This window comes from Sylvia atricapilla, chromosome 4, assembly GCF_009819655.1.
Source record: "Sylvia atricapilla isolate bSylAtr1 chromosome 4, bSylAtr1.pri, whole genome shotgun sequence".
Lineage (NCBI taxonomy): Eukaryota > Metazoa > Chordata > Aves > Passeriformes > Sylviidae > Sylvia > Sylvia atricapilla.
The window spans coordinates 5,514,784-5,534,691 of NC_089143.1; the positions used below are offsets into that span (position 1 = coordinate 5,514,784).

At 46.1% G+C, this 19,908-nt stretch overlaps 2 protein-coding genes across 2 annotated transcripts; both read right to left on the reverse strand.

Annotated features, from left to right (window-relative positions):
- Positions 1-250: 250 nt before the first annotated feature.
- TMEM165 (transmembrane protein 165) lies at positions 251-9,819 on the reverse strand. Its single transcript, XM_066316964.1, has 6 exons — positions 9,639-9,819; positions 7,816-8,041; positions 5,257-5,432; positions 4,474-4,656; positions 2,424-2,529; positions 251-1,162 (listed from the first exon to the last, which is right to left on the reverse strand). The coding sequence occupies exons 1-6, from the start codon at positions 9,801-9,803 to the stop codon at positions 1,086-1,088; spliced, it is 933 nt and encodes a 310-aa protein (XP_066173061.1). The 5' UTR covers positions 9,804-9,819; the 3' UTR covers positions 251-1,085.
- A 1,070-nt stretch (positions 9,820-10,889) lies between these two features.
- On the reverse strand, positions 10,890-17,261 carry SRD5A3 (steroid 5 alpha-reductase 3). Its single transcript, XM_066316965.1, has 5 exons — positions 17,053-17,261; positions 14,134-14,289; positions 13,531-13,721; positions 12,678-12,800; positions 10,890-12,263 (listed from the first exon to the last, which is right to left on the reverse strand). The coding sequence occupies exons 1-5, from the start codon at positions 17,259-17,261 to the stop codon at positions 12,004-12,006; spliced, it is 939 nt and encodes a 312-aa protein (XP_066173062.1). The 3' UTR covers positions 10,890-12,003.
- Positions 17,262-19,908: the final 2,647 nt, after the last annotated feature.

Sequence of the window (19,908 nt, forward strand, 5' to 3'; positions counted from 1 at the left end):
ACAAGGTAGATCTTAGTGAGTTACACAGGCTCAGAATCCAAATCACTATTGGAGAACAGAGATAAGCATGTATTTCTGCAGCCCATGTATCTTCAGTGCTCAACATTTTCAAAGGCTTTATAATACTGACATTTATCAGTAACCAAAATAAATTTAGTAAACTTTCCTGACTTGAAGTACATAATCACTAGGTAAACCTTTGTGGCAGGAATTATGGCAGCCTTCAAAAACAAACTGAAAATAACACAAATGAAGACACTATGTTTTATTAATACTCTTCCAGATTACATTTCTATTCCTAAAAAGAAAAATCAGGAATACATCTAAACCTAAGAATTCCATTACTGCTCAGTCCTGGGAATAGAACATGGTTAAGTTGGACCACTTCATCACTTTCTGTATACCTTAATATTTATAAAAAGAAAAAAAAAAAAAAAGTCAAATAACACTAGCTCCAGCCAGATTGCATATTGAACACAGTAGGTTGTTAATCACCCCACATCAATTTCCTGATAGAAATCCCTGATTAAGAAGTTTTCCCTCTAAATTAAGTTTATAACATTCTCTGTTGGTTGGCTCAGCCACTGGATGGCATAGGAACTGCTCCCAGGTTTCTTGTGGCTTAGATCATCCAGCCTCACGTGCACCATGGAATGACCATCTTTGGAGGTGGGAGCCAGCAGTTTTCTCCAGAACACATTCTGCTCAAAGAGGCCTGAAGAATCAGCTCTTAAAAACCAGGAAAGGTGGTTGTGTGTTATCAGAGGAAGAAAAGAGAAATTCTCAATACTTCAGAGAGCAGATCCTTGAACTCAGCTGAGGCAGGTCAGCAAGTGAGAAAACCACTCCAATCCCACCATGGGAACAGGCACCACAGCACAAACAAACCTGACAATGAGCAGATCTCCACTGCAGGAGCTGTCCAGAAATGCATCAGTCCCATGAATCATCCACTATAAAAAGTTCAGTGTCTCATCTTCAGCACTTATTTAACTAGAATTCTGTACATTATATATACAAAAATGCACAAGGAGAACTGCTTGATGCTTCCAATCCTTGTTCTTTTACAGCAATGAAAAAAAATTTTAAAAACCAGAGTCTGGACTTATAAATAGTGCAGAAAATGCAAATGCTAAGAAGACAATGCCTCCTATGATTGTCACTGAAAAGAAAACACAAAACAAGAAGAAATTAGATATCAAAAAGTAATTATCTCCCATGACACATTACAGACTTAATTTTTTTAAAATGTCTGATTCCCAAATAACCTTACTTAAAAATTCATGCTACAAGCAGTGGATGTTGTTTCTATCTCAGTATTGGGATGCCCATGTGCCAAGCCACTGTCTAACTGCATCTCCAAGAATATATTCTAGCCCACAGAAGGAAGCTTTTACTCTTTACTTTAGCCAGGATAAAACTAAGTTAACTCAACTGCTGTTGAGTATTTGGCTCTGTGGCACAAAACAGGATAGAATATTCTCATGCCAGAGCAAGCCATCAGCTGGGACTGACATATAATTAACATTTTTTGCACATTTTAGGCAACTGCCTTGAAAGAAAAAGTATCAAAAACATTAACTGCTTGCAATGGCCACAATCTGCTAGAGGCTGGGACAGAATTCTGGGAAAGCACCACTGTTTATGTTCCCTGACTCTTTTAACAAACTAATGTGGTAGAAGGATCTTTGGTTTAATCTGAGGCTATTCCTGTGGCTCAAGATCCACACAGTGCTTGGAGCATATGAAGCCATTGTTAATTAGCATTTTGTCACCAATTTCCTTGGCAAATAAACACAACAGAGTGCATGTTTCACTTTTAGCAGTGAACTTGGTTTTTTTACCACCTCTCCAGCTACAGAACAAATATTGTGAATGAAAAGATACAAGAAACAGCTTCACAAGATTATTCTTGGGAGCAAGAAATCTCACCACATCATTGGACTGACAGCTGCAAGCTGCAACCTAAGTTAAGGAAAAACAACCCAGTGTAACCTTACTGGTCCTGCCTGTTGCAGTTAGTGGGTCTGATAAAAAACCCATTTATGCCACAGAGTAGCTTTTACAGCTTTTAAGTGGCTGGTGTAAGTCATTAGGATGCAATTTTCTTGCTCACCTGACGGTCTGGACTCAGAATTGCAACAGAATTTCTATTATCCACTGTCAAACAATAAATACTGACCATTTGAAATAGTGTATTTCCTTCCTCTGGTCTCTCCTAAAAGGAGTAGCTGATAGTGAAGCAAAACAAGGTGGGATGTAAAACCGACTCAAAAAAACCCCCCAAATAATCCAAAACAAGCCACCAGTTTTTACAGGTTTTCCAAAAGTTTTGAGAAACACTGTTCCCAAGCATGCAGCTCTTGACACCACAAACATTACCAGCAGTACATTTTTTCTGGCTGGAGTGAGTCTTCACTTACCAGTCCTAACAGAAATTTTTTGTGCTATCATTCTCCCTCCAATAACTGCTAAACCAGTGCATAGGCAATGTCCCACTGTTCCTCCTACTGCCACACCATAGGGGTCCTAAGGAGGAAAAAGAGAACCACAAAGGAATAAATCAGCATTGTTGAAAAGCCACTAATCCACAACAACCTGGGAGCAGTGCTTTGATTCTCTGTTTTAAGACAGACTTAAATCCAGCCTAAGATAGGAGCATAAAGCATGTTTCAGCCAAGCAGCATCTTTAGGTTGTTAATTATAGATCCAGAAATCTCTCTGCTGTAGTTAAACCAATAAGCAACCTCTAGAGGGAAGGTGGCAGCTGTTGAGAAACACAATATGCAACAGCTGGAAGAACACCAACCTATCTATAAAGAGAGAAATGAGTCCTTGAACTGCAAATGAAAGCTTTCAGCAGCTACAGCATTCCAAGTTCTCTGCCCTGCTTCACCCACTTGTGCTCTACACTCTGCCCCACCCTGTCATCCAAAGAGGGAAGCATGAAAGTCCAGAGGATAATAAATTATTTTATAATTTACTGCAACAACAGCTTTTCACATCACTAAGTAACAAGCAGCTTCTCAATGTGTGAACATACATACAGAGGTTTCTCAGATTCCCTTAGAAATTACACACTTAAGGACAGCATATGTCCTCTGCTCATCTCTGTGTGACACTTTGAGTTTCACTGCTGCCATCACCTGAGGAATGCATGAAACCTCCAAGAGGCAAACAGTAAAACTGTTAAAGAAATTCTGTGGTTTGAAGACAATACTCACTGGCTCAAAAGAACCAAACCCACAAGGCAGTAAGAAAAGGTGGAGAGCAGTTGGCAGGATGGAAAGCACCAAGAAGTGCAGGAAGGATCAGGGCTGGGCCAGCAGAACAAACAGGGCCCCAGGATCAGGACCCAGAGTCCCTGGATATCCCTACAGGCAGCAATTACCTACCCAGCCCTCACTGGCAGAAGGTGAATTTCATCCCCCCATTCCATCATAATATTCACTGATTTTGAAAGTCAGTATCAAGATACCTTCAGTTCATTTTTGGCTTGGTAGCACTCTTATGAACATTTCATATTCTACAGGTACAGCCCACAAGCTTTATCTACTGTGCTCTGCACTTCACAAACCACTTCCTAAGGGGGCACTTAGGAAATGCAAACCAGAAGTCAACAACCCCCTGTAAAAAGATGGGCTTAAGCAACTTGCCTAGCAAATTGGGCAGAGGCTGTAGTGCTTCCTTTTGTTCCAAGAACAATGAGATCATCCTCTCCTGCTGTTAGCTCTAAACATCTTCCCTACACTGTGCAGAGACAAGAGGTTCCTGCAGGTTACATGCTCCCTCATTACACAGCCCTGATTTATCCCTAGGGAACGTCTGAAAGTGCACCTGAAAGGAGCATGAGTCCTAGGGAAAAAAATGTAAATTACCTCAATGCATGAAAGAGCACAGGCAAGCGACTTATGTTTATCAAAAGCTTGACTATAAGCCTCCATCCTCCTTTAATAATACAGTTACATACACTCTAATCACCACAATGAATATAATTTAGTTTACAGCATCACTTAGTGCCCAGCAGTTTAGAGTTTAGAGTTTACTGTCCTTCTATACACTGTATCATAATAACTGATATTTTAACAAGAGGTATCTGAGGAGGTATCTTTGTAACAGTTTAAAGCTTGATGGAATGGAAGTATCTTTTAAAGTTACCCGGTTAAAACCTGAATGACCACAAAGAGCAAAGAAACATCTCTTCTGTAACATCTCACAACACTGTAACAAAACCCAATTGATTTCAGCTGCGTGACATAAAGCAGCTGTTTCCAGAAATGCCAATGCAGTCCCAATAGTTTTAATATTACACAGAGCTTCAGTGCATTTACTGTCAGGTCTTGGCAAACTACATACGGCACATCAAGGCAGCAGGTGTGAATCTGATCCCTCCTGCCAAGTGTATTTTGTCTCTTACCTCTCTGTGGGCAACCCAAAGAAGTCAAAGAACAGCAGAGATTCTGCAACACTCACCTCTCTGGCAGCCAAGACTATGGTTGTTAACTGGGAACGATCGCCCCATTCTGCTAAAAATGTTAAAGTAAAAGCTTGAACAAAGATTGGTGAAATAAAGTGTAGCCACTTCTTCTGAGGTATAGTGGTGCCTGGCCCAGATTCCACATCTCCTGGCCCATTTAACAGTTTAGTTCTCTGAAGCTGTGGAAAAAAAATCCAAGAAAAAACCATAAAATTAAAGATGTCATCTAAACAACCCAGATGAAACACTTACCAATAAAACTAGACATTTAGTTTCTAGAATGTTATTAGCCACTATCTGCTGCATTATCAGCATATTTATACAGTCACCATTACAAAAAAAAATCTAAGTATATGCATACATGTATGTGTGTGGAAATATACACAGATATATATAGTTGTAATCAGCTCTAACCTCTGATTATTTTGTTCATCTTGTACTGCTTACAAACAGTAAGTGTCTGACCATAAAAAGAAATAAAAGTAGAGCCAAGAATAAACTGTTGGTGCCCTCTCTGCTAGTAAAGCATTAAAAGCACATCAAGAACACCCACACTAAGCAGACAGTCCCTTCTCTCCTAAGAAGCCAGCCTTGCCACAGGACTGGAATCACCTGCTGGAAGAGCCTCCAGGGGCCACTTCCATCTCATCTACCACACATTTTCTGTGTCAGTTTATCACAGACAGAGCTGAGCACTGCAAACATGACAGTGCTGCTCTGCAGCTTCACAAGCTGTAATTCTTCCAACCAGCTTTAACTAGCACAATTTTATGACTTACTTCCTCATCTTTTTTTTTAATTTCTGCTTGAACTTCCTCCAGCTCTTCCTGACCCTCATCTGGACTCATTTTCAAGCCTTCCCGAAGCATTCGGATGCCAAAGATTGCAAACAGTGCTGTTGACACATAGTATGTGTACACACGAGGAATAACCGTGGTGGCATAGCCAAACAAAACTGCAAAGAAAACAAATGTGACATTTCAAAAAAAATAAGCATGAGGATCGTAATTGTTTTCCCCACATCTAAAAAATGCTCGCTAGCAAAGTCTGCAATGCAAATAACCACTGATAAATAAATACTGCATCTCTTGTCAGTTTTGCATATTTTTTTAAGTTTTTGGAAGATAACACACTCGAAACTCCAAGCATTACTGGTCATGCCAGAGACTGAAGTCCACTAAAACACAGACAGTGCGCTCCAGTCAAAGCTGAGGTGCTGCTGCTCCTGAGAGCCAGTCCAAACAACATTATCTTTCCCATCAAGGTCTATGGAAATCCTGCCTCTCTCCGTGCACACTATCAAACTACCATCTGTAATAATGTTAGATTAGTCACAGTGTACCCCAGTTCATTCCATTTACATGGATAGCATCTCTTTCTGATAATTTCATTTATCAGATAAAGTTAAAATAATATTTTCAACAAGGTAAATCTACCAGGCATATCTATAAATCATCCAGCTGGATGAATCCATGTCTGTCTTCCTTTGCCAAGTGCACACTACTGTTGCCTTGTTCCCCATATTCCCCATGTACACACAACTTTGTGTGTTGTGACCAACTTTGATCTTCCTTTATTTCAAAGGCAGGTCCCACTTACAGACTGAAAAGCAACCTTCACAGCAGTCTTTTAGAGGTATTGAGGGTGATCAAACTAAGCCAAAACTAGTTCTTAAATAAGAAATACATATCCAGGACAAAGTATTTAGTTTTCACAAAGTAAGACCACTTAATAATTTTTGAGAGAGAAAAGCCTATATAAATGGGAAGAAATAAAAAGTCCACACCTTACATTCAAGGTTGCTTGGACCATGCACTCAAAAGTGTTTCTGCTACTTTATTCCACATGCTAATTAGCTAATTAGCTAAAAGGAAACATATTACCACATGTGCTTTTGTGTACACACCATTTTAGTTGAAAAATACACTCAGAAGTGATCTAGAAATAATTCTGCACTGCCACTACTAGAAGAATGAGATCAGAATTAATCAGTCTTATTACCCTTAAACACAGCACATACATACACAAATAGCAGTACTATCTGCAAAGCTAAATAAACCAGGAGTTGAACTAAACTTTTTTAAAAAGACTGAAAATACTGCAGCAAAACAATGCAAGAAAGCTAGACCAAAAAAGCTATCTTTTTCTTAGCATTTCTTACATATATAAGCATAGACACAGTGAAAATAATCAGAATTGTAAGACAGCTGATTTTGTCAAGCACAGCTTGAAAAAACATCCCAAGTACATTACTTAGAACTAATGGGTTTAAACGAGCATGTCTTCATGAAATCAAGGTGAGCAAACCCTCCAGGAATTTCCAAACTCGACTTGTATAAAATAAGGGCAAGAGACAGGAGAAGGAAATGGTGTGGGGGAGGAAGAATGCAATACCAAGGTCGTTTCTGAAAAAGGAAGAAATAATTGGGAACCTCTAAACTGGGGGATAAAAGCAGAAAAGGAAGCTTTTATGAGAAAGCATTAAGAAAGATTAGAAGAAAGAATTTGTACAGAAAAAGAGAGCCATAATGGGCAAGAGAAATTACACATAATGCAAGTGGAAAATGTTCTGACTAGAACCGCAATAATCGCAGCAGTGTACACAGCAACAGTTACACACCCAAAAATCATTCACAGAAACACTTGCCAAGGTGCCTGTACCAATGAACTGGCTGTCTCCAGCCTGTGTAAACCAATCACCACTATTTCCAGTTGGCTGAAATGGGCATGGATAGAAATGAGCACACAGACAAACTCTGCTGCATGTGACCTACCTGAAGGCTGCTCCATTTTACAACCAAGGCTAAGGAAGTGCCTGCAGCTACAGGTTCCTCAAGTGCCACCTGATACTTTACTTCCTGCTCCCTCCCCTCCATCCTCCACTGATGCAGCTCCCAGCACAAATCCAAACAGCTCTGTGTGCAGGAATACCAGTCAGATGAGGAGAATGTGTCATCATATAAAGAATCGTGTGCCTTCGGAGGAAAAACAGAAGCCACTCCCACATTCCCTTTAGGCACACTAATTTAATAGCGGGGGGAAAAAATAAGTAAAAAATTAAACATAAAAAAAGAGCCCCAAAATCAAAGGAAGTGCTTAGGCTCTCAATCTCATTCCCCTTTCTTAAAACTCCAGTTGAAGCCTAGGGAACACAAAGACTTCATTAGAGGAAAGAGCCTTAAATACTCAACCTGAGAGTCCATGCTCTGCATGAAAAACTCCACACTCTCCTCAAGACTGAATATACGTACTACCTGCACTCCAGTTAAGGTTTATCGATAAAACACACACCTGCCACTTCTTAAGAGATAAAAAACAGAACAAAGCCGAGTGCTGACCTGACAGGCACGTCATGAGCCCCAGGGCCAGCATGGCGCCCGCCAGCACGGTCAGCCGGTTGTAGCGCATGGCCATGATGGCCGCGATGAAGAAGGTCTTGTCGCCCAGCTCGGACACGATGATGACGGATATCGCGGCCACAAAGGCGTGAATAAAGCCCAAGTTGGTCTTGTCAGCCGACTCTTCACTGACAACGTGCACTGGAGCAACGAGGGAGGAGCCTTTCTGTAAGGAGGAGGTGTGGGGGGGATAGAAAAAGACAAAACAAATCCTGAACATTCGTCTACCAGGCTTAAATGCTTAGTATAAAGAAATACAGAGCCTTGTATTTCTTCTGTTGTACCATCCTGTGTAGAGTGACACTTGAAGTAGCTACATCTCTCATGTCCATTAATGATCACTAACTAGTTCCTGTCTGCCAACCCACCTCAAATTGCCAGTTAGGAACTAGGCAAGGGGATCAGATATTGCTGATTATTAAAACATTACTTCACCTTGCATGCTATTACCAGAACATGAGAACCACCACTAAAACAAAACATGGTCAGCTTAGGTCCAATATTGCAGTCTTTAAAATCCATACCTATTTTATAACCTTAACTTTCAACAGTTTTCTGATATAAATACTAATAAATGCTTCAAAATAAAACTGACTATGATACCTTGGGAAAAAAAGAAGCTCATTCAAAAATGGTGAGGATAATTTTCTTCCCTTGCAAAATCTTTCCATCTCAGACACACTATAATTTTCTAGATTCACAGAATGGGTTGGATGGGACCTTAGCAATCATCTATGTTTAAGACCCCTGCAACAGGCAGGAACATTTTTCACTAGACCAGAGTGCTGAGAGCTCCATCCAACCTGGCCCTGGACACTTCCAGAGATGGGGCACCCACAATTTCTCTGGGCAACCTATTCCTAATCCCTCTAGCATGAAAAAAAATTCTTCCTAATATCTAGCCGACGTTTCTCTTCTTTCCATTTGAGCCCAAGCCAAATTTCGTGCCGGTTTTCATCAGCTTCTTCTGCACTTGCTCTGTGTTTGTTGAAAACGAACTTTAAGATTCTACAGCGGTGAAACCTGACCAGCACACTCCAGTTCCCACTCACCCAAAATGTTTAGTTCTACACACAGTTAAGTATCTATGACCAAAAGCGAAGCCCAAGACCTCCAAACCGACCTTCCCAACCCTCACTAGGGATGGCTGCTAAAGCTTGTTCCAGCACATCCACCAGCAGAGACAGCCCGCAGCGTGTTTTGACACGACGGCTTCCCAGCATTCCACTTCCAGCAGCGCTCCAAGTTTTCTTGTTGATATTTAGCTCCCCCGCTCTGTGTGACACACGGACTCCCCAGAGCTCCCTCACCTTTTGCAGCGCTCAGTGTTTTCTGATTTGGGTGTGTGACACCTGGCGTGCTCCATGTGCTACACCAAGGCACACGGCAGTCATTTTTCCATCCCTCTCTGTGTGATCAGCGGAACTAGAATCCCCTCACCAAGAACACAGTTCAGTAAGTTTTAACGCAAAGGAATTGATAGTAATTGTTGACAGAAAAAAACCCAAAAAACCTGGCAGCTTTGGAGTAGCAACAAAGCCTGCTTTCAGCTGCTTCTGCGGGGCAAACAGAGCACTGACCCCGTTCCCACGTCGGACACAGATGTCCACCTTTTAGCAGAAAAAAGGGAGTTGGCGGTGGCCCGGCAGCGCTCCTTTCTCCCGCTAAAAGCGGGGAATTTGGAGCCCCACGGCCTCCGGAAGGCGCAGCGCGGCGCCGGGGGCCACAGCGCGGGCAGCCGCCGCGGCCCGTCCCCGCCTCACCTCAGCCCGCGGCTCCGCTCCCTGCGCCGCCGGCGGCGGCGGCGGCTCCTTCTTCCTGCCGGGCTCTTCCTCGGGGGCGGCGCGGAGCCTCGCCGGGGCCGCCAGCAGCAGCGCGGCCGTCAGCAGCAGCGCGGCGGCCCGCGGCAGCGGCGGCGGGGACCCCATGGCGGCCGAGCGCGGAGCTGAGGGGCGGCGCGAGCCCCGGCTCAGGGCGCCGCGTCACCGCCCGCGCCGCGGCCCCGCCCCGCGACCGGGCCCCGCCCCACATTCAGGCCCCGCCCCACACTCAGGCCCCGCCCCGTGTCTAGGTCCCGCCCCCATGGCCCCGCCCCGTACCCGGGCCCGGCCCCGTGCCTAGGCCCCGCCGAAAGCCCAGGCCTCGCCGCGCACCCAAGCCCCGCCCCCGCGGCCCCGCCCCGCATCCGCGCCCAGTCGAACGCCCAGGCCCCGCCCCGTGCCTAGGCCCCGCCCCCGTGGCCCCGCCCCGCAGCCGGGCCCTCCGCTGTGTGCCGGGAACGCCGGGTCCCGGAGCCCGGGCCGCGCTGCCGTGCCGTGCTCCGCCTCCCCGCGCCGCCACGGGACGGGCAAAGCTGGCTGTGCGGCGTTCCCGGGGAGCGGGAGAATCCGAGCGCGTCCCTTCCGCGTTCGGAGTTGCTTACGGGCAGGGAAAGGGCGCAGCGGGAGGGACGGGGAGCATCCCTCCCGTAAGGCGGCAAAAAAAAAAAAAAAAAAAAAAAAAAAAAAAAAAAAAAAAATCCGCATAGGAACGGCGCGGACACGTCTCGGTTTCGTTGATGGCCAGGTGCACGGCAGCGCTGGGTGTATGCGTGACCCCAGCAGGGCCGGCGCCCCGAGCACGGAGCCGCAGACCGGGTCGGGCTGGGAGCGGCCACAGCGTCATCCCGTTAATGTATATTAACACCCTGCTCCAGAGGGTCAGTGTACATCACCAAGAAAAATAGCTTCAATTATTTTAAGATCAGCTAATATGTCTCAAAGCCATGTCCAGCCTCCCAGAGCACACGGCACAGGGCAGTGCCCGGCAGCTCCTGAGTATCTCCAGGGAGGGAGTCTCCACAGACTCTCTGGAGTCTGTTCGCGTGCTCAACCACCTGCACAGTAAAGAAGATTCTTCCTCATGTTCAGGTGGAACTTCCCGTGCATCACTTTCTGCCAGTTGCTTCTTCTCCCGTTGGTTAGCACCAGTAAGAGCCTGAATCCTCAATTTTGAAAAACCATACATAATGGAAACAGAGTGTAATAAGCTTTTAATTAGGCAATTCAAAATATACACTCCAGTGTATAAAAATACTTCTTATATACAAAATAATGTGTGTGTGTAAGTAGACAACATGCTGAAACACCAGCATCCATAAAACTTCATCACACAAACAGGTCATTCACACCAGTATCATGAGAAGGACCAAAATATTCAATAGTTAAGTGCAAAAAAAGTCCCTGTGCTGAGTGACATCATCTCCCCAGTAAAGATTTTCTTTGCAGTGCTTGCCATGTACTGTCTTCTGTGTGTGCTCTGCCTTGGCAGTTTTATTTATTATTATATGTGTTAAAAACCACTGTAGTGGTGGTTATGGTCATCCTGCACAGCTGTCCCCTCTAACACTTGAGGGAGTCCAATAACCCACTATAAAGACAACAGCATCACAACAAAGAACATTAATTTTCTGCAAATTCTCTTCTACTGTCTTTTTAGTCAGAGAACCTTCCGCTATTTTCCCAGTTTAGGGATAAAGCAGTCTTCATCAATGAACAAAACCACTTTGGTGCAGAAGAGATAATGCAGCAAATGGGTTTGTTTTTCTCCACTGCTGAGCATGAGTCACTCTTCCACCCAGCTTTCTCCACAGCTTTTTGTGCTTCCAGTTGTAAAGCAGTGGCTGGTTTTCATTGTCACCAGGAGAGCACAGAAAGACACACAATTTGCCTCCCTCTGAAGTGATTCAAAGAAAAGATACTTGGAAAGAAATATGCTTAAATATTAATCAAGACATGGAATACAGTAGTTCAAATTATTCCCTCCTTTCTATAGTTTTCACATGTATGAATTTGGACTTGCTGCACAACAGCAAGTGTTTTATGCATAAGATTTAATTATAAAAGAGAAAAGACACAATTAGCATCTCTCCACTTTGAATTAAGGTCTTCAGTAAACCTTTTTTAGCTTGCATCATATGCAGAGACCTTGCATTTCCTCACAAATTGGTTACATAGATGAGATAATAATTAAAATTATGAGCTTTTGAGGTAGAATTAGAGAAAGTGTGCAACTTTACCTTGGTTTTAATAAATATGATTAATCTCTTATATTCCCAGTTTGCAGGAAGATATTTTAGAAAAAAATTCTCTAAAAAACAAGTGGTATAAATGCTTTTCGATGTTTTGGGTAGGAGCTGAAATTTTTCTGATAAAACTCATGACACAAAACAGCAGCCAGTGCCTGGTTAAAAAGAACATACATCACTACACACCACCACGTCACGTTGTGAATTCCAAGTGTGATGGCCATAGAAACATATATGAGGAGCTCTGCAAAATAGTGAGGGCAAGAAACGCTCTCAAACCAGTCTCCAAAAGGTACACTGTGGCTCAGACTTACAACCTTTCCTGCAAGCAAACAGAAAGAAATTAATTGGGAAGACGAATTAAACACACTCTTCTTCTCACAATTACAGAACAATTTGCTTATTAATCATCATCATCATCCACCTCCATCTGATCTGGCAGCTTTCCACTTAATGAAATAAGATGCCACCTCTGGCTGTGCAAACACAGAGTATGGAAACCATGCCTAACCTTAAGATGTTAGAAGACAGAACTTCATTTTAAGTTTTACAGAACTATATATACAGACATACCATGCCCTGTCTCCAGTTCAGCCACCCAAACAGCCTCATTTAATCTACACACTACAGGAACTGAGAAACACTCGTGTTTAAGGTATTAGAAGCTATAGAACCCTACTGAAACAACCAGAAAAAAATAACACAGTAAACTGTTGACAGAAATGAAGCATCTTACCTGATCTGCTTTTTCTAAGATTAGCTAGAATTGCAAGGCATCTGTGCTGGTGAAGAGAGGCCCAAATGTACATCATAACTCCTATAATGTGATACCAGCAGATCTGTACAGAAAGCCTTTTTCCTGAATGAAACATGTTTCATTAATAAATAGCCAGGAAGTAACTTCCCAAGTATCATCCCAAAACACTATATACGTTGTTTCAAATGTTACTGTCTTACAAAATTCTAGTAGTGAGCCTCTAATTCCTTGAAAGATGCTTTTAAATCCTGCATCATTTAAGTGCCCAGCTAATAGCTCATTTCCCTTGACTGCTCTCTACTAAAATACCTAGTTATTAATCCAGCAGCTTGAAATACAGTGTGATGTACAATGATACATAATTGGTAGTCTAAGACCTCAATATTCAACAGTGTTTGCAACTATTATTATCCTAATTAAACATGCTGTCATGGCTCAGGTCAAGATGCAAGCACAGAGTTGTCTCCCCCACATACCACCCCCTGCCAACATGGTTCAAAGTGCTTAAAAACTTCACCAAACTTGGTAATGACTGCCTTACAAAAATTAATCACGGGACCAGTGCTACAGCCAGCTGATCAGGTTCATTTGTGCAGGGATTTAGCAGCTCAGTTGTGAGACCCAATGGAATGTGTTGGCAGAACCAAGTCATATAATACAAATTTCTCATGTATTAATGGAAACATTACAGTACCAAGGGAAAGAAGACACTGCCTGAGTTAAGGCAGGCAGACACTTCTCAAACAAACAGCCCTTTATGAAACCATTTGCCACAATGGAAACAAATGAGAACAAAACTGCATCTTTGATGATAACTAAGCAGGGCACTTACCATTCCTGACATTAGTAGGCACTTGACACAGCACAGTTGAGCCAACAGCAATGTAGTAACCAAGTCCAAAGCAATACTGCACGATGTGAATGACACCACTGGAAAACACACTGGTCCAGAGGCATTCTGCAAGTCTTCGACAGCTATGCAGCCAAAGGAGCAGGAGAACCAGGAGCGCAGAGAAATGCTCACTGCCTGCTTACAGATAAAACCCAGCAACTTTCAAACAGACAGCAACAATTTAACCCTGACAGTGCTTCAAAAAGACTGTTGTTCCCTCTTCCCACAGCAGAATTTTACCCTCATTTTAAATTAACTAGGAAAAATGTTTGTACAGGAGAGGCACTGCTGGCCAGAGCAAGGTTTCTTCCACAGGGTGCTAATGGCTCCTTCTGTTAGAAGGACTGCTGAAATCCCACATATTAGAAATATTTCTATCTTCAAGAATGACAAAGGTACTTGGCCTACCAGGAAAGTCATTTGGAGCATAAGTTGAAAAGCAACCAATGAAGTAGCACTTGGATACAAATTCAGCACAGCGTTGGTAACACCGTTTTTTAATACTTATATGGCTATATGGCTACATTATAATATCTGGAATACTTGCCCACGTCCTTGCTCTGAGAATCTCTGCCAAGAGCATGGTGCATGTCCTGAATCCACGATGGGAGTGACTCTCCAAGGAACTCAGCTCGGAAAAGACAGATCAGCAGAAAACCATTCCAGAGCACGGAAACCACATAAAAGTGAGTAAACCATCTGTGGGAACAAAAAAGGGTTTTCATTAATGTTCTCATCATTCCTTGGAAATGTAGCTGCAGGACATGCTTGTCTGATGGTGAATACATTCCACTTTGGTGCCCACATCAAATGTCCAAGTAGAGAATTCAGGACTTCAGTGGTATCAAGCAGGAATAACCTTAACACATTTTACCCCAGTGAAATGCTGCCTGAAATAACATCTGATTTTGCTTACCTTACTAACCATAGCTGCACTAAAGAGGAGAGTGTATTCCACACATTGCAAAAGTATTTCTCAAGGCTTACAACCAATCAGTACTCCCACTTTTCTTAGTTCCAATGGGTGCATTATGTGACATTATGTTAAAGTTCATCAAAGGAACCCAGAAGTAATTACCCTACTCTACATTAAAATATCTTGTCCTTCTGCAAATTCTAGTTCTGCAACAATCATATAGAAAAAAGCAGTGACCATCAACACTGCTGGGTGATTACAAGACAAGACCACACATGGTTTTTTTAAGGAAACAAAGAATCTCCCAACCCTGTTATGCACTTATAAAAGCATAGTGTGCATTACCAAAATTCAAGACATGACAGGCAAGGCAGGTAACTGGGCTTGCCCATAGCTGTTTACAATATCCAGCTCAAACTAGGTGATCCAGTATTTCTTTTTGCCTTTAAAATTAAAAATGTCCTTCTGGCAGTGAAGAAAAATCAGGACTTCTGGAAACGTCTGCTAGGAGATAAAATGTGTCCCACGGGAAGATGCTGATGGCATTGACTTGACAATTTAACTACAGGTACAAAACTACGATTTTTCTAACTGTATAGTCAAGGGAAGACCAAATTTCTGTTGAACATGAAAACTCTTCTCCTGGGGCAGTGAAGGGGTACAACACCCTTGCTTAGTGAAACCAATGAACCTCCCAGAGCAGCTCAGGTATCTCTCAAGAGCACAAAAGAGATCAAGTCAGAATCACAATCAGAGCAGCAGCAACCATCCCTGAGTACTCCAGAGCACCTTGCCCATTAGCAGCTCGCTTTCCCTATAGATTATGATTTCTCCTCAGTTCCTTCTCCTACCAAGCACAAACTGCAACATTCCATCTTGCTGATTCACAACAGGAGAACTAAAATTTAACCAGTTTCAGTTTATAAAACAGAATTTGTCTATTGATAAAAACTCACCATCACCTTCAAGTTTCAAGCTCTTTCCCTGCAGTCCTGTTACTCAGTTGGCTCATATCTTGTCACTTGCCAGGGGACTTTCTCCACACATTGATTTCTGCTACCAGCACACAAACAAGTCCTGGCAACTTTAAAGAGACACACCCTCCGAGCTTTCAGCAATCCAAATTACACTGGGGATATATCTGACCTACAGATCAAACCAGCACTGCAGTAAGTACATGTGCCATCCCTCCTCAACGAGGGGAATTTTCACTATTTGCCAACCTGAAATGCAACACAACATTTTACAAGACAGAATGGCAAAGTTAAAAACAAGCCCAGGCTAGTGAAAACACAATGCTTGTCTGGAAACAAGACACAGATGAAAAGAATAGAAACACCTCGATGGCTACCTTCAAGATCTCTATTCCTTCAACTATAAGTGTTATGGATTCACTGATTAACTAACAGAATTGCTTTGTAGAGGTTGAGACCTTGAGACCAATTCCCCGAAAAAGCACATTATTCAGACACCAATCTCCCTAAGAAGGGGTTGGGAAACTTCTGTTGGAGAAAGGTCACTCAGACAAGAACCCGCAGTACACAGATTAAGACACAGCCTTTATGAATCCTTATTTTCACTCAGGGTACTGCACATTTTAAACACATCCCTGGGCATTTTCTGTAGCACGAAGCCTGATAACCAGGATACTACATAACAAGCTTTCCATTAATAACATGCTGTGTCACAAAACTTTTTTTTTTTTTTTACATGCAGTTTAAAAGCTTTGTATACAAAACGTGTCAGAGGTTGTTACAATAGGGGAGATCAGATCTTCAGGCTAAGTAGCCTCTCAGTCCCGTCCTGCCAGACTTGCAAGACCCTGACTGGCCTAAGTTTATGTCAAAGACTAGTTCTAGTCATGAATCAAAGCTGATTAAAAAAAAAAAAAAAAAAAAAAAAAAAAAAAAAAAAAAAAAAAAAAGATAATATATAAAACTAGAAACAGATAAGAAGCTGTAATGGCGGGGAATTCCTTTCATGATTTCACTAAACATCTATTTAATGTCATTATTTCATTTCATTAAACATTTAAACATATACATATATTTAATTTCGTTTCATCAAACATCTGTTAAGATGGATTTGGATAACACAGTGGTTCTTTTGCCTTATCAGAGACTAGAGGTCCAGATTGCTGTGTTCCCATGCTGTTAATAGGCACATTGCAAAAAGAAACCTTGAAGGGAGAACGCAAGGACTGAGAATTGGTGTAAGACAGTCAACCTGCAGCATATTTGCACAGTCCCAGTTCTCAGGATTGATTCCACGTTCCCAGGTGCCTGAGTCTCGCAGGGAGCTGTGTTTGGGAGACCTCGCATGCGACTGCGATTCAATTAGGCTTTTATCAGATTTGGAACACACGGATTCTTTATGATCGCTCGCAGTCTAACTCTCCTCGGTTCCCCATCTGCAGAACCAGAGTAACACTTTACAACAGAGCTGAGCCCGACTCTACGAACCCCGCCGTGCTCTGTGTGCGCTGCTCACCGCCGCGGCCCGCGGTCACCGAGACCCTCACGGCCACCGCCGGGCCCTCGCCTCACCTCTTGGGCACCTGCAGGAGCCGCAGCCAGCTCGGGAGCTGCCCGCACCCTCGCTTCGTCTTCCCGTAGCGAATGAGGTCCTGCAAGAGGCCGGAGATCACCGGGCCAACGCCGCCGAGCCGCGGGGCCGGAGCCCGGCGGAGCAGCAGCAGCGCGGCCAGGAAGGCTGCGGCCAGCAGCGCCCAGGCGGCGGCCAGCCCGGCCAGCATCGCCCCGGCTCCGGCTCCGCTCGGCCCTGCCCCGGCTCCGCCCCGGCTCCGCCCCGGCTCCGCTTCGCCCCGGCGGTGCTGCTGTGCCTTTCCGCTTCCCGTGCCCGCGGAAAGCGGGGTCTGTGTTCGCCCAGAGAGGCTCCGGGAGTCGCGGCCACTGCGCGCTGTCCCTGCGCACACAGCCGGGCACACAGCCGGCCCCACAGCCGGGCACACAGCCGGGCACACAGCCTGCCCCACAGCCGGCCCCACAGCCGGGCACACAGCCGGGCACACAGCCGGGCCCACGGCCGGGCCACAGCCGGGCCCACAGCCCGCCCCACAGCCGGCCCCACAGCCGGCCCCACAGCCGGGCACACAGCCGGGCACACAGCCGGGCCCACGGCCGGGCCACAGCCGGGCCACAGCCGGGCCACAGCCGGGCACACAGCCGGCCCCACAGCCGGGCACACAGCCGCCCCACAGCCGGGCACACAGCCGGGCACACAGCCCGCCCCACAGCCGGGCACACAGCCGGGCACACAGCCGGGCCACAGCCGGGCCACAGCCGGCACACAGCCGCCCCACAGCCGGCCCCACAGCCGGGCCACAGCCGGGCACACAGCCGGGCACACAGCCGGCCCCACAGCCGGGCCACAGCCGGGCACACAGCCGGGCACACAGCCGGGCCACAGCCGGCACACAGCCGCCCCACAGCCGGGCACACAGCCGCCCCACAGCCGGCCCACAGCCGGGCACACAGCCGAGCACACAGCCGGCCCCACAGCCGGGCACACAGCCGGGCCATGGCCGGGCACACAGCCGGGCACACAGCCGGCCCCACAGCCGGGCACACAGCCGCCCCACAGCCGGGCACACAGCCGAGCACACAGCCGGCCCCACAGCCGGCCACACAGCCGGGCACACAGCCGGGCCACAGCCGGCCCCACAGCCGGGCACACAGCCGGGCACACAGCCGGGCCACAGCCGGGCCACAGCCGGCACACAGCCGCCCCACAGCCGGGCACACAGCCGGCCCCACAGCCGGGCCACAGCCGGGCACACAGCCGGGCACACAGCCGGGCACACAGCCGGCCCCACAGCCGGCCCACAGCCGGGCACACAGCCGGGCCACGGCCAGGCCCACAGCCGGCCCCACAGCCGGGCCACGGCCAGGCCCACAGCCGGCCCCACAGCCGGGCCCATGGCCGGGCACACAGCCGGGCCATGGCCGGCCCCATAGCCGGGCCCACAGATGGGCCCACGGCCGGGCCATGGCCTCTGCCTTCAGCACAGCCTTTGACGCCGTTCCCTGCTGTAGTCTCCTGGAAAAGCTGCCCACGGCTTGGACAGGTGTACCCTTCGCTGGGTTAGGGACTGGCTGGGTGACCAGAGAGTGGCGGTGAACGGTGCTGCGTCCAGCTGGTAGTTGGTCTCCAGTGGTGTTCCCCAAGGCTCAGTGCTGAGCACAATCCTGTTCAATGTCATTATTATTGATCTGTGTGAGGGAGTCGAGTGTACCCTCAGTAAATTCACAGATAACGCCGAGTGGGTGATGGAGTTGATGTGGTGGAAGGCAGGAAGGTTCTGCAGAGGGACCTGGACAGGCTGGATCCATGGGCTAAGCCCAGTGGTGTGAGGTTCAACAAGGCCAAGTGTGTTCAGCACTTGGGTCCCAACAACCCCCTGCAGTGCTACAGGCTGGGGTTAGACTGTGTGGAAAGCTGCCCAGCAGAAAAGGACTGGGGGTGCTGGTGACAGCAGCTGAACAGGAGCCAGCTGTGCCCAGGTGGCCAAGAAGGCCAGTGGCATCCTGGTCTGTATCAGCAATAGTGTGGGCAGCAGGAGCAGGGCAGGGATTGACCCCCTGTGCTCAGCGCTGGTGACACCACACATCGAGTGCTGTGCTCAGTTCTGGGCCCTGCACTACAGGAAGCACGATGAGGTGCAAATTTTATATTTTACCAATGGACTTTACTAAGCAGAGGTATAAACTCTGCCTAGATTATTTTGAGATATGACTGCATTAATCAATCCTATCAGTGAATCTTTCAAAGCAGCATATGCACTGCTGAAGCACTCGACATCAGTAACGTCGCTTTGGGAAAAAAATCATTGAAGTTCACATTTCTTGCTAAAATGTGCTGCTAACTCTCTGGTTCTATCTGCATGACAGGTTATAATAAATATCTTTAGTTCAATATCATTTATGTCAATATTTGGTGCTCAGTCTAATTCTCTTGTCAATTCTGTATAACTGAAACTTAACTCTGGTTCAAGGATTTCGTGGCCAAATGGTTTTGGTAATTAGCAGGAGATAAATATATCGGGCAGGTGGGTGTAAATCTTTGGGGACTGGGAGGAAGGAGCTGGCTGTGTGTGGGTAATCCCCCAGCTGGTGAGAGCAGAGGGAAGGAGAGCCTGCCTAGGCTGTGCTGGGCAGGATGTAGGGATGTCACCATCCCTGCTTCCCAGCCCTGCAGCTGGGGAGCTCAGTGAGCAGCTGCCGTGCCATGCTTATCTCTGCATTCCACAGGGCCACATTTCCAAAATGCTGCTGTGGTGACTGGTTCTGGCAGAGCAGGGCATGTGTTAGCAGGGAGCAGCCATGTCACTTTGCAAGCAGTGGTGGCACAGGAGCTGTCTCTGACAGCCTGCAGGTCACAGC

Excerpts from the sequence above, each read along its gene's own strand:
- TMEM165 (XM_066316964.1), bottom strand. The coding sequence starts at position 9,803 with ATGGGGTCCCCGCCGCCGCTGCCGCGGGCCGCCGCGCTGCTGCTGACG. Across the intron at positions 5,433-7,815 it reads GCTCATGACGTGCCTGTCAG|TTTTGTTTGGCTATGCCACC; the intron begins GTCAGCACTCGG and ends TTTTCTTTGCAG. Across the intron at positions 1,163-2,423 it reads AAAAATTTCTGTTAGGACTG|TGACAATCATAGGAGGCATT; the intron begins GTAAGTGAAGAC and ends TTTTCTTTTCAG.
- SRD5A3 (XM_066316965.1), bottom strand. The coding sequence starts at position 17,261 with ATGCTGGCCGGGCTGGCCGCCGCCTGGGCGCTGCTGGCCGCAGCCTTC. Across the intron at positions 12,801-13,530 it reads GCCTACTAATGTCAGGAATG|GAAAAAGGCTTTCTGTACAG; the intron begins GTAAGTGCCCTG and ends TGTTTCATTCAG. Across the intron at positions 12,264-12,677 it reads TCTTAGAAAAAGCAGATCAG|GAAAGGTTGTAAGTCTGAGC; the intron begins GTAAGATGCTTC and ends GTTTGCTTGCAG.